The 12,266-nt window shown below is 38.3% G+C and overlaps 1 protein-coding gene across 11 annotated transcripts in view; it reads left to right on the top strand.

Annotated features, from left to right (window-relative positions):
* The window catches only part of CAB39L (calcium binding protein 39 like), a 112,461-nt gene extending 101,376 nt beyond the window's left edge, over window positions 1-11,085 (top strand). For 10 of the 11 annotated variants that reach the window (XM_032874084.1, XM_032874079.1, XM_032874081.1 and 7 more), the window contains 2 exons: window positions 708-851; window positions 10,725-11,085. In XM_032874084.1, the coding sequence (XP_032729975.1) occupies window positions 708-851; window positions 10,725-10,904 (324 nt within the window). In that variant the 3' untranslated portion in view covers window positions 10,905-11,085. The remainder of the gene's footprint in view (window positions 1-707; window positions 852-10,724) is intronic. The other variant, XM_032874090.1, reaches the window with a different exon arrangement.
* The last annotated feature ends 1,181 nt before the right edge of the window (window positions 11,086-12,266 follow it).

The following is a 12,266-nucleotide window of genomic DNA, read 5'->3' as shown; positions in this document are numbered from 1 at the left end:
AGGCACAGACATTCAGCTCATAACATGGAATAATGCTGCATTTGGAGGGAGCTATTAATCTGTCACCAGAAAATGTTTTGTTTTACTCTTTTAAAAACACTTGCTTAATATGGATTCAGGGTTAATGCCCCCCCGCCCCCAGCTATCTAGCTGGTTTTGTAACAAAAGTTAAGGGGAAGGTAAGACTCACTTGACATAACCTATTTTCCCCAGTGAGCTACTAGAGTACATTTATTCAGGGAAGGGAGGTATAACTGTAGAATCAATTTTGTTATTCTTTCTTATTCTACCATAATGCCTAAGAAGCAATGCAGTGCTGGGAAGCAAGATTAAAGTGAGCAATTAAAATAATAAATTCGTTTCTGGCTAGCTCTAGGTGAGAGCTACAAAGAGAGCTTTTTAAAGCTACAGCAGCGACTGGCTTTAAAAAAAAAATTCAGAAACGCATTAATCACCAACTTTAGCAAAATTGTGTGAAAAGCTTAAAATAACTTAATAATAACTACTCCTTTCATGCCTGTGCTAAATGTTAAAATGCACTTAAGGACTCTTCATTTTTTTTCACGTCAACATTCCTAACCACATCTATCATTTGTTTTTCAGAGAAAAGTGTGATACATTTTGAATCAGATGAGTCTCAGATAGATTATATCTCTGATTTTGTTTTTTTTGTTTGTTTCTTTGTGTCTTGTTTTCTGTTTTTATAGCTGCTAGGTGAGCTGATCCTGGACCGACACAACTTTGCCATTATGACAAAGTACATCAGCAAGCCAGAGAACCTCAAACTGATGATGAACCTGCTTCGAGATAAAAGTCCCAACATTCAGTTTGAAGCCTTCCATGTCTTTAAGGTAAAGTGCCGCGGAAATAACCTGGGCATTTGTTTTTTTCACTTTCCAGTGGCAAACTCCCTGTTTACCCTCCTTTATACTTGAGAGAAAATGAAACAGGCAGTCTTTCCATTTTGCATGACTTGGACGAAATTTTAGAGTTATTTTAATGAATGCCCATTTGTTTCTAATCCCTATCTCTAAATATTTTCATTTTTTTCCACTGAGAAAATAGGTGGATACTGTTTCCCAAAAGTTACTAAAATAATCAGGATAGAGCCAGATTCCAAATCCCGAGTGTTGGAATTTGAATGCTTCACCTTCTGCCTTAAGTGTTTCTTTGAACCTTAAATGAAGCACTGAAAAAATACCGGGGTACTGCTCACTTTTATTACCTGTTTAGAAATATTTTTTAAGTGCATTTTGCTGTGAATAGAAAGTAGCTCCCATAACACCGGTTTCTTCTGGAGCTATATTCACATGGTACACAAAATTGATATCTTAATTTTATCACTTAATGCTTTGCCAGAAGTGAACACTAATCCATTATTGTTATGTATGGGTTTTAGAGCCAGGAGTTTTATTGGCACAGTTCATCATTTGGTTTGTTTACTCTAGTTTACTTAAACATTTCTTTTTTTTATATATTTAGGTTATTTCCATTTTTTTTCCTACTAAGAAGAATGCTACAATGAGCATTTTCTATATCCAGCTAGTTGTTTGTTTTTTTTTTTCCCATATTTAGGATTATTTTCTTAGGCTAGATATCTGGAATAGAATTAAGAGGAGAATTCCAAGCTTTTTTGGGGTATTTATAATGTCTGTTCAGTGACTGAATTTATAAATCTGTAAATGGGAGAGACATGGCAATTTATAAGGTATATAACTGTTGCTTTGAGAGGTTAATAAAAAAAATTTTTTTTAGTCCATCTTCCAGCTACCAGGTCTGTATTGTCCAGAGAGTCACTAGAGCAATTCAAATACCAAACTAACTTATAAATTCCATTCAGTGGTGTTCAAAATCCCAACAGGACTTCTCCTGGCCCTTGACAAGCTGATTCTAAAATTTGTGTGGTAGAACAATGGCCTAAGATTTTGTGTGGCCACAAAACATAATAGGAAGTATTTAGTTAACTACATCAAATTTAGAACTTCTGTTCATAAAGACAGAATAAGCAAAGTGAAAAGACAGGATAGAATGTGATACATATAACTGACAAATCATTCAGAGAAAGAATTCAATAGAAAAGTGGGCAAAGGAGGCAAGTCGGTCATTTACAGATAAGGGGAACTGAACAATAAATAGGGGAAGATGATCATTTACTAAGTAACATTGGCAATTGCCATTGAAATATCAATGAGGTATCATTTTACATTCTTTGTAATGGTAAAATGTTTAAGTCTGACAAATCAAATATTGGTAAGGTTGGAGGGCAGTAGAGGCTGTCTATATACTGTAAGTTGGTACAACCACTTTGAAGAGCAATTTAGTAAAATAAAGAACTGAATGTACACATATCCTTCAATCCTGAAATCTCATCTCTCAGCAATTTTTTTTTTAAGTAGGCTCCACACCCAGCAAGGAGCGCAACCGCAGGGCTTGAACTCATGACCCTGAGATTAAGACCTGAGCTGAGATCAAGAGTCAGACACTTGAACTGAACCACGCCAAGTGCCCCCTCAGCAATTTTTTAGAGACACTCTTCTACATGTGCACAAGGAATTATGTATAAAAATGTTTATCACAACATTGTTTAGAATAGTGTAAAATGAGAAAAAAAAACCACAAATGGTCATCAAAGGAGAAGGGGAAAATAAATTGTGTTATATTCGTACAGTAGCATGTAGTAATGCGTTAAAATTAATCGAGTTATATAGATCAATGTGGGTAAATCCCAAACATCGAATGAAAAAAACAAACATTAAAAAGATATTATTTATTTAAAGTTTGAAAACATTCAAAACAGCACTATATATGGATTCAAACTTATGCAGTTATAGTCTAATAACCTGTATGGGGTTGGTAAATACCAAATTCAGTACAGCAGTCACCTCAGCAGGGAAGGGTAGGGAGGAGGATGGTATCCTGAAGAGGTGACAACAGCCTCCAACTATATCTGTAGTGTTTTATTTTATTAAAAAGTCTGAAGGCAAGGGGCACCTGGGTGGCTCAGTGGGTTAAGCCTCTGCCTTTGCTTGAGGTGCATCGGGCTCTCTGCTCAGCTGGGAGCCTGCTTCCTCCTCTCTCTCTGCCTGCCTCTCTGTCTACTTGTGATCTCTGTCTGTCAAATAAATAAATAAAATCTTTTTTAAAAAATCTGAAGGCAAGTATGGCAAAAATTTTAGATTTTGATAGAGCACATAGTGGGAACATGAGTGTGATATGTTTTGTTATACTCTGCTCTATGTCAGAATTATTTCATACAAAATAAACGCAATTCAGAAGAACCATAAATTGATGGCTGTGGCACTGGAAGATGTCTACACAGTAGAAATGATAGACCCTCTCAAGACCGCTCAAGAAACTGTAGAAGGCTGTGTGTCATGTCTTTCAGCTCCCATGGAATTTTAATATATCCTCCTAGATGAGAACAAGCTTCATTTAATTTTGTTCAAAAATGCAGTATTATGGACATGTTCAGTGGGTGGTCAAATAGAAATAACCTACTTCCGTCCTCAGAATTTGGATCCTCTAATCACCGGACAGAGTAGGTGCATTTAAAAATAGCTGACCACTTGTTTACTTGTATGTGTATGAACTGGGCCTACCGTGTACCCTATGTTTCCACCACCAGAGTATGAACTGAATTGTTCACTTGCCAAATACAATATTTTGTTATTTAGAAAAAGTAATGAGTCCTAGAGGTTTTTTTTTTTCACAGTTGTGTATTAATAGTTTTTTTTTTTCCCCCAATAAAACACCTTCCATAAGGTGCAAAAAATGTGGAACACACTGCTAAAAATGTCCTTGCCAGATTATTTTCATTAGCTTGCCGGTAATTTCAAGGAATTGAATGAGATACGATTTCATGTTTTTTTGTGCTGTGGACAAGCAGGATGGTGTGGTAGGAAAGTGCTGGATGGAGGCCAAGAAACCTGGGTCTTCGTTCTGGCTTAGTTGCCACCAGTGACTTTGGGCAAACCCATCTGGATCCATTTCCTCACTTGTAAAGTGCAAGAGTTATATTCAAGTCAGTAGTCTGGTTCTAAGACACTAGGTTCTGGAGACCTTTGTCTCAGTGATCCTGGCTTTTCCAGAGATGTGTCTGATAGGAACTCAAGTATCAGCTATGAGCCGAGCTCCCTTTCCTTTCTCTGTTAACTTCCTTCATAGAAAGACCATGATGCTACTTCCTACCATCCTTGGGGATAGGGCAGTCTGCACCTTTTGGCTCACCTCTTAGAACTGCTAGAACTCAGGCATGGCCAGGACAGAAATGTTCCCGAGTGTACTACTCCATCACTCAGATCCTAGCAGTTGGCTGCAATAGCTCTTTCCACGAAAACAAGAAGCTCCACCCTCACCCTTTCCAAAATACAACGGCCCATTTGACAATTCACCTTAAGAAAGGATACAGAACAAGACACATCCTAGTTGAGAATCATTTCCATGTGGTCTTACTGAAAAGAATGCAGAATTACAAATTAATTTGGTGAAAGCCTAACCATCCTGCTTCCTTACCCACTTCCTTAAGGACCTGTTTTTTCAGCAGGCGAACCACTCCAGTCACGATATACCAAATCTAAGTCTACTGACAGAGAAAACCGTTGAGCCAGGTAAATTTAGGAATCAGCTTTAAGCTGATATAATATTAGTAATTTTTTCTAAAAAATGTTAACGGACAGGGAAAAAGTGTTCATATCAACTTAATGTTTCATCAACTATTCTAAATAGCGCAGAGTGCTCAATGGTGGCATGCCTTCATCTGAATTCTTTTTTTCCCCTTATTTCACTGAGTGGTGGAGGAGAAAAAGTGAAACCTGACTTCACCTCTCTTTTCTACTTTTTAAAATACTTTCTTTAAAAATTCATAAAATAGGAGCACCTGAGTGGCTCAGTGGGTTAAGCCTCTGCCTTCGGCTCAGGTCATGATCCCAGGTCATGATCCCAGGGTCCTGGGATTGAGCCCCACATCGGGCTCTCTGCTCAGCAGGGAGCCTGCTTCCCCCTCTCTCTGCCTGCCTCTCTGCCTGCCTCTCTGCCTACTTGTGATCTCTGTCTGTCATATAAATAAATAAAATATTTAAAAATAAAATAAAAATTCATAAAATAACCAAGTCTATGTTTATCTATAGAAAGGCTTGTAATGGGTTTTAGTGACCAACTTTATCAACATCACCAAAAAGTATATAAACATATGACTCAGGGTTTAAAAGATAGAGGAAAATTAAGACTAGTAATATTTATAATAGGAAATGTGAATACTATTAGAATAAGACATTTTTAAAAGTGGCTTTTCTGTGTAATTTTGGAATAAATTTGTAGTTGCATATGTAATCCACAGCTGTGTGCAATTTGTAGATCCCAAAGACTTGGATTCCAAAATGCCAAAGCAGTTGTCAGAACAATAATGTCTATTATTACAGCCCTGACTACCCTTTAAATGGTGATTGGCTCCTTTAATGTAAGAAGAAGCTGTAAATATTAAGAACATATTAAGTGAAAAAGCAATTTACAAACCACTGTGTACACAATGCAAGCCCAGTTTTGTTTAAAATATATTTACATATAACTATATGCACAGAATAAAAGGATATACACCAAATGTTCACTGTGGTTATCTTTGGGTGGAGGAATTATTTAAGATTTTTTTTTTTTCTTTCTTCTTTGTGTCTCTTTTTCTCTGTTTTCCTAGTTTTCTACATGTGTCACTTTCCTAGTCAGGGTGATGATAAGGATGGTGGCCTGAGGAGGAGGAGGATCTCAGGAGATTCTGGAGATGTTTAGAGCATCCTGAACTTCCGGCCTGCTCTCCTCCTCCATCCTCCCTTCCTTCTCAGGGTTTTTGTTCCTCCCTGCCCAGGTGGTGGGGCCTGGTCTGGTCCTGTTGTGGGCTCATTGGGGCTTACAGACATCAGCCAGCTTACAGAGGTAGGAATCAGGTCCTTCTTTCTTAAACAGGAAAAAATTACTGTCTCTGATCAACACCAGCACGAATTACGTCAAGATATTCTAAACATTACATTGCTCAAGCTCGTATTCATTCAAGAGGGTGAGCCTTTAGAAAGAAAAGGCCTTATTTTATACTTCAGTGGAATGAAATTTTGCTTTGAGTTACTTCCATGTAACGGTCATGGGAGCCCCAGTTTCAAATCCACGTACAAAGCATTCTAGGCTTACAGCATGCCTCACAGACAGTAAGGTAAACAAAGCGGAAAACGAGCCTTCCAATGCCTTGTCTAGTGCAAATCCCTCTTGACAAAATAGAATTTGAATGAAATGAATGAATGTGTGTGTAAGACATTCGGGTTTTTTTTGTTTGTTTGTTTTTTTACTCTTTCATAAAAAGCATTCAGGTTTAAAATAGCGAGCAAAGTATTCGTAGTTTTCTAAGTTAAAAATATTTGAGTTGTGGTCATGATATTTGCCTTTCTCTAACCATGCTTGAGAACTCCATAAATCATATTTCTGAAATATGTGTAAATTAAGGGATACAGCCAATAAGACCACACTGTACAAAGAGAAGCCACAGGTAGCTCCATTTGTTTAACTTGTTTGGGGATGGATTGAAAATAGCCATTAAAAAAAAGAAAGAAAGAAAAAGGGTCCAGCAGAGAAAAAAACCAAGAAACTCCCTATACTGGACATGATATTCAGAAGATTTGGTTCATCCTACCTTGATTCAGAAGTGCATTCCTTATGGTACTGGTTCATCTCCATCCTTCACTGGGGCGGTCAGCCCAACCTCTTCCCCCCTACCCCCTACCCCCACCCCAGAGTATTGTGCACTGATGCCTTCGCTGCCTCTAATCAACAACTCTCTTTAGAGGTAGCACAGTTCAAGAGCCATGAAGAATTAAAATAAGAAAATTTTATTTAACATTTGTTAGGGGTACAGTGTGGGGATTCAGTGTAGTCAATCCAGTGGCGCCTGACTCCAAACTCTTCTACATTTCACATTTATTTTGGATTGAAACAGAGAAGCTTAGTTTGTCCAATATATTTAATTTTTTTTAGAAAGAAAGATGGTTATGAGTTATTTATAGAGTTACCACAAAATGCCAGACAATTTCTACCTAAAACTTCACAGCAGCTCCCTTGTAAACAAACAGTAACCACAGGAACCACGAATTTGGCTTCAGCAAAGGATTTTCTGACATACTGCTGATAGGTATGATATAAAGGTCAGGCATTCTAACAATGTAAACCAGTCAGGGGTCCTTTTTAAAACATATATAAATAACAATTTTACTGTATTGTAGTAACCTAAACTTCACCATTCTAACCATTTTAAAGTGTACAGTTCAGCGGCATATAGCACATTTACAGTGTTACATGACTATCATCACTATCTAGTTCCAGAACATATTCCTCACCCCAAAAGGAAACCCTGTACCCATTAGGCAGTTACTCCTCGTTTTCCCATACCCCAAGCCTTTGGCATCTCCTAATCTGCTTTTGGTTTCAATGGATTTGCCTCTCCTGGGTATTTCATATAAATAGAATTATACTGTATAGCCTCTTGAGTCTGCTTTCTTTAACATGTTTTTAAGGTTCACCCGTGTTGTAATATGATCAATATTTCAATCAGTTTTATGACTGAATAGTATTCCATTGTATGGATATGCCACAATTTGTTCATCAGTTGATGGACTTTTGGCTGTTGTGAACAGTGCTGCTATAAACATTTGTGTACAAGTTCTTATTTGAACAGAGTTTTTCAATTATTTTAATCCACAGTTTAATCCATACTTTGGAATGGAATTTTCAGTCTTACGGTAATTAAATGTGTAATTTATTGAGGTACTGCCAAATTGTTTACCACAGAGCGTGCACCATTTTACACACCCACCAGCAGTGTAATTGTACAGGGTTCCAATTTCTCCCCTTCCTGACCAATTTGTGTTGTTTTCAGGTTTTTTTATTGTAGTCATCCTAGTGCCTGTGAAGTGACACTCCGTTGTGGTTTTGATTTGCATTTCCCTAATGACTAATAATGTTGAGCATTTTTTCATGTGCTTATTGGCCATTTACATATCTTCTTTGGAGAAATGTCTGTTCAAGTCCTTTACCCCTTTTTAAAAAGTTTTTTTTTTGTTGTTGTTGTTGTTGAATTGTAAGGGGTCTTTATATATTCTGGATACTAGGCATTGCTCATACATGACTCACAAATATTTTCTCTCATGCTGTGTGCTGTCTTTTCACTCTCTTGATAATGTCCTTTGATACACAGAAGTTTTACATTTTGATGTTCAGTTTATCTGTTTTTTTCTTTTGTTGTTCATGCTTTTGATGTCATAGCTAAGAAACCATTGCCGAATCCAAGGTCATGAAGATAGAGCCCTATATTTTCCTTTGAAAGTTTTATTAGCTCTTATATTAAGGTCTTTGATTGATTATGAGTTAATTTTTGTTTCCAGTGTGAGGTAGATACCAGTTGCCTGGAGCTGCCATAACAAAGTACCATAGACCGAATGGGTTAAGACAACAGAAGTTTATTGTCTCAGCAGGGGTGGGTCCTTTTGGAGAGGTTCACCCCGAAAATCTGTTCTATGCTTACCTCCTAGCTTCTGGTGATTGCCAGCAATCTGTGGGATTCCTTGGATTCGTAACTGCAATATCTGTCTTCATCTTCATCTTTACATCTGCTGCATTCCCATGTGTCTCTTTGTCCTAATTTTCTTCTTCTTATAAGGATACTACTCATTGAATTAGGACCCACCGTAATCTAGTATGACCTCATCTGGATTTGATTATGCTTGTAATAAGGTCATATTTATAAGTTCCAAGGATTAGGACTTAAACATTCATATTTTTGAGGGGACACAGTTCAACCCCATACATATGGTGTATTACATTGATTGATTTTATTATGTTGAACCTCCTTTATATTTCTAGAATTCCATTTGTTGATGGCATATAATTCTTTTAATATGATGTTAGATTCAGGCTGCTTGTATCTTAGGGAGGATTTTTTACATCTTTATTCATAAAGGATATTGGTCTCTAGTTTTCTTGTCATGTCTTCGTCTGGCTTTGGCATTAGGTTAAGGCCAGCCTCATAGCATGAATTAGGAAGTGTTCCCTTCTCTTATTTTTTGGAAAGAATTTGAAATAGACTGTTAATTCTTCGTAGAATTTACCAGTGAAGTCATTTGGTCCTGGGCTTTTCTTTGTTGGGAGGTTTTTGATTACCAATTCAATCCCCTCATAGAAATTTTTGAAAAATCACTAAGAGAATACTATGAATAATTGTAGTGTAATCTAACCAACAAATTTGATAATGTAAATGAAATGGACAAATCCCTAGGAACTTACATATATATAAGTGAATGTTATGTTCACTTTCTCTGCTGGACCCCCTTTTTTTAAATGGCTATTTTTCAATCAGAAAAATCTGATTCATGGACGAGCTTGCATGTCACACAATAAACTCAGAAATCTAATGTTATGTTCACCTCCTTTGACACTCCACAGCCTTTTCTTCCCCTCTCATAGGGCCTTAACATCCTGTGTATTCTTTTCTTTCTTCATGATTGCTGAGCTCAAGCAGTGATTGAGGGCTCAAGTTTTTTGCCTTCACTTTCCCCCATAACCCATCCTTGTCCATAGCGTGTTTAGAGGATGCACTGCTGGAAGTCTAGGATGGGGCAGGGGGCCTGGTAGTAAAGCACTCAACCCTTCAGAGGAGTGAGATGCCCAGAACATGAAACCATAGAGCTGTATATAGGAGTCACATACTTTTTTGGGTTTTCTCATGTCGTCATATATATACCATCTAACTTAGAAGTGTGTCCATTGAGAAACATTACACCAATCAGAATTATAGTTTTGAGTTACTGTGTCCTGTTATTATAGCCATTGCTGTCTTTTATAGTACAGCTGAGTTACTAGTCTAGAATAATGGTTTCAACAGGAGTGCACATAAGAATCTTTTATGAACTTCAGAAAAATACAGAATGCCAGACCTCCAGCCCAGATCTGCTGAGTTGGAATCTCTGGGAGATGGAGGCTTGAAAATTGTAAATTTTAAACCTCCATATTCATAAGGAAAGAATATCGTTGGTGACCTCCAGGGAGGGCAGATGAGAGGGGAACTCTGCATCTTTGTCTTTTTTGAATTTTTCAGCCCGATGAATATATTACCTGTTCAAAAACTAAATTGTAAAAAAAAAAAAAAAAGGCACACTCAAATACTACATGTTGTTTCTGTGTGTGTGCATGCGTGCGTGTGTGTGTGTGTAGGTGTATGTATACACACACATATGTCGTAGGAGAAAAAGGATAAAAACATGCTTGGGGATGGAAGCACACTGTTCAAGGGGATGAGGACAGATGGAAAGTGAGAGTTTGCATCTATTTCTAGTGTTTTATTCCTTTAAAAAGAGATTAGAAGTAAAATAGCAAAAATCTGCTCAAGTTGTTGGTGAGTATATTGGTGTCTGATGTTCTTTTCTGTTGGAAAGATTGTATGGTTAAGAACATATAAACATTTAAGACATTTAAAATCAAAACAAAGTAAAAGTAAAAACTGTTCACAGTAGCGCTAATGAGTTCCCAGCTGGCTCTCCAGAACAGGCTCTGGATGGGGAGCTCGGATTTTCATCAATAGGGAAGTATAACGTGGGGCTTCTGTATTTTACCAACACAAGTAGCCCAGGGACCCCGAGTAGGGTCTGTGTTGTCTCTGGTGTGCGTTCCCTGTCTGAGGTATTTGTTTCTTTTCATTTCAGGTGTTTGTGGCCAGTCCTCACAAAACACAGCCTATTGTGGAGATCCTACTAAAAAATCAACCCAAACTCATTGAGTTTCTGAGTAGCTTCCAAAAGGAAAGGACGGACGATGAGCAGTTCAGTGATGAGAAGAACTACCTGATTAAACAGATCCGGGACTTGAAGAAAACCACCCCTTGACGGTCTCAGCCTCTCTCCCGCCACAGTCACTGTCTCATTTGTTCAGTTTGTACAGAAAGTGTTATTTCAAAAAGTAACTGTTCTCGGGAAGGCTTCGGAGGAGATACCTGGTTTTTCTCAATTCATTGTTCAGGGTAGATGGAATATAAACATTTGAATGAAAAAAATGATTAACCTAGAATAATGTATTCATTTGAATCAAGTCTGTGATGATTTTTGTGAAATCAGAGCCACTGTCTTAGACGTTGATAAAAACAGCTTTAACCCTTTGTTGACAAAAGGCAGCAGGGCCGTGGGCTTGCAGACCCGAGCCCTGAGTCACCACAGGCCACCGAGTAGAAGCCCCAATGACGGGCATCCCTGAGCCCTCAAGGTTATGTTCTCCTCAGAGAACTGGGGGTGGGGGCAAGAGGCGCAAAGCCATTCCACCCGTCTGCACTTGGACGTACAGATTTCTTTTTTTAACATTATATTAGTCCCCATACAGTACATCATTAGTTTTTGACATACGGATTTCTCATGGTGCTGAAAGCTCTGGCGAGACAAGGCCCGTGTTTTCAGTCATCACAAGTCCTTGTTCCTTGCCCGTCTGCTTTTGACCGTGACTAACTTCCTAGGGAAGCGCAGGCCTCTCTCTGCTTACAGTCCCACTCAATGACCTGAGCCCCCTCCGAGCAGTTCTCCTCAGCACCCCACTCCTGGCATACCCCCTGCACCCACAGCCCGGGTAGCCAGGAACTGGCTTGGCCAAAGTAGGACAGGTCAGCTCAGCATGGGTCACGGGGACATAGGGTACCTGTGGGTATGACCTGCTCACTTGAGAATTTGGAACAGATGGTATAGGACCACAGCTCTAGCAGTAATAAACACTGTCGTTTCGCTCTGACTCCTGGAGTATTAGAGAATGTTTGGAATATTTCATTCCTGTCATTATGGGAGAATTCTTTCATGGTGAAAGTGTGCTTTAGAGTAGGAATCATTGCATTGGGAAGGCTTATGTGTACAAAACCGTGGGTCCAGGGGTTTAGCCCGCTTTTATAGACAAGGGAACATTGCCATTGGGAGGGCAAATGAGTAAATGTGTGAAAACTTCTCAGAGGACTAAAATTTATCTTTTCAGTTTATTTTCTAATTAGCTGGCACTCTAGTTTCCCATCAAAGCTTTCATCAAAAAGGTAGAAAACCTACAAAAATATGGTCTCAAATACTCTCTTGCATACTGGTATGAGTAAGGACTTCATTTGTGTTCTTTAAAAAAGGCATGGGCCAAAAACAACAAAAAAGGCTGTGGTTTATTTCAGACATCAAGTGTATAAAAAGAAATTTTAAAGCTATATTTACAAGACATTAGGGGTATAACGA

The sequence above is a fragment of the Lontra canadensis genome, unplaced genomic scaffold (genome assembly GCF_010015895.1).
Source record: "Lontra canadensis isolate GAN:19392208 unplaced genomic scaffold, GSC_riverotter_1.0 scaffold51, whole genome shotgun sequence".
NCBI classification, from domain to species: Eukaryota; Metazoa; Chordata; class Mammalia; order Carnivora; family Mustelidae; genus Lontra; species Lontra canadensis.
This window is presented reverse-complemented; position numbering and strand designations above follow the sequence as displayed.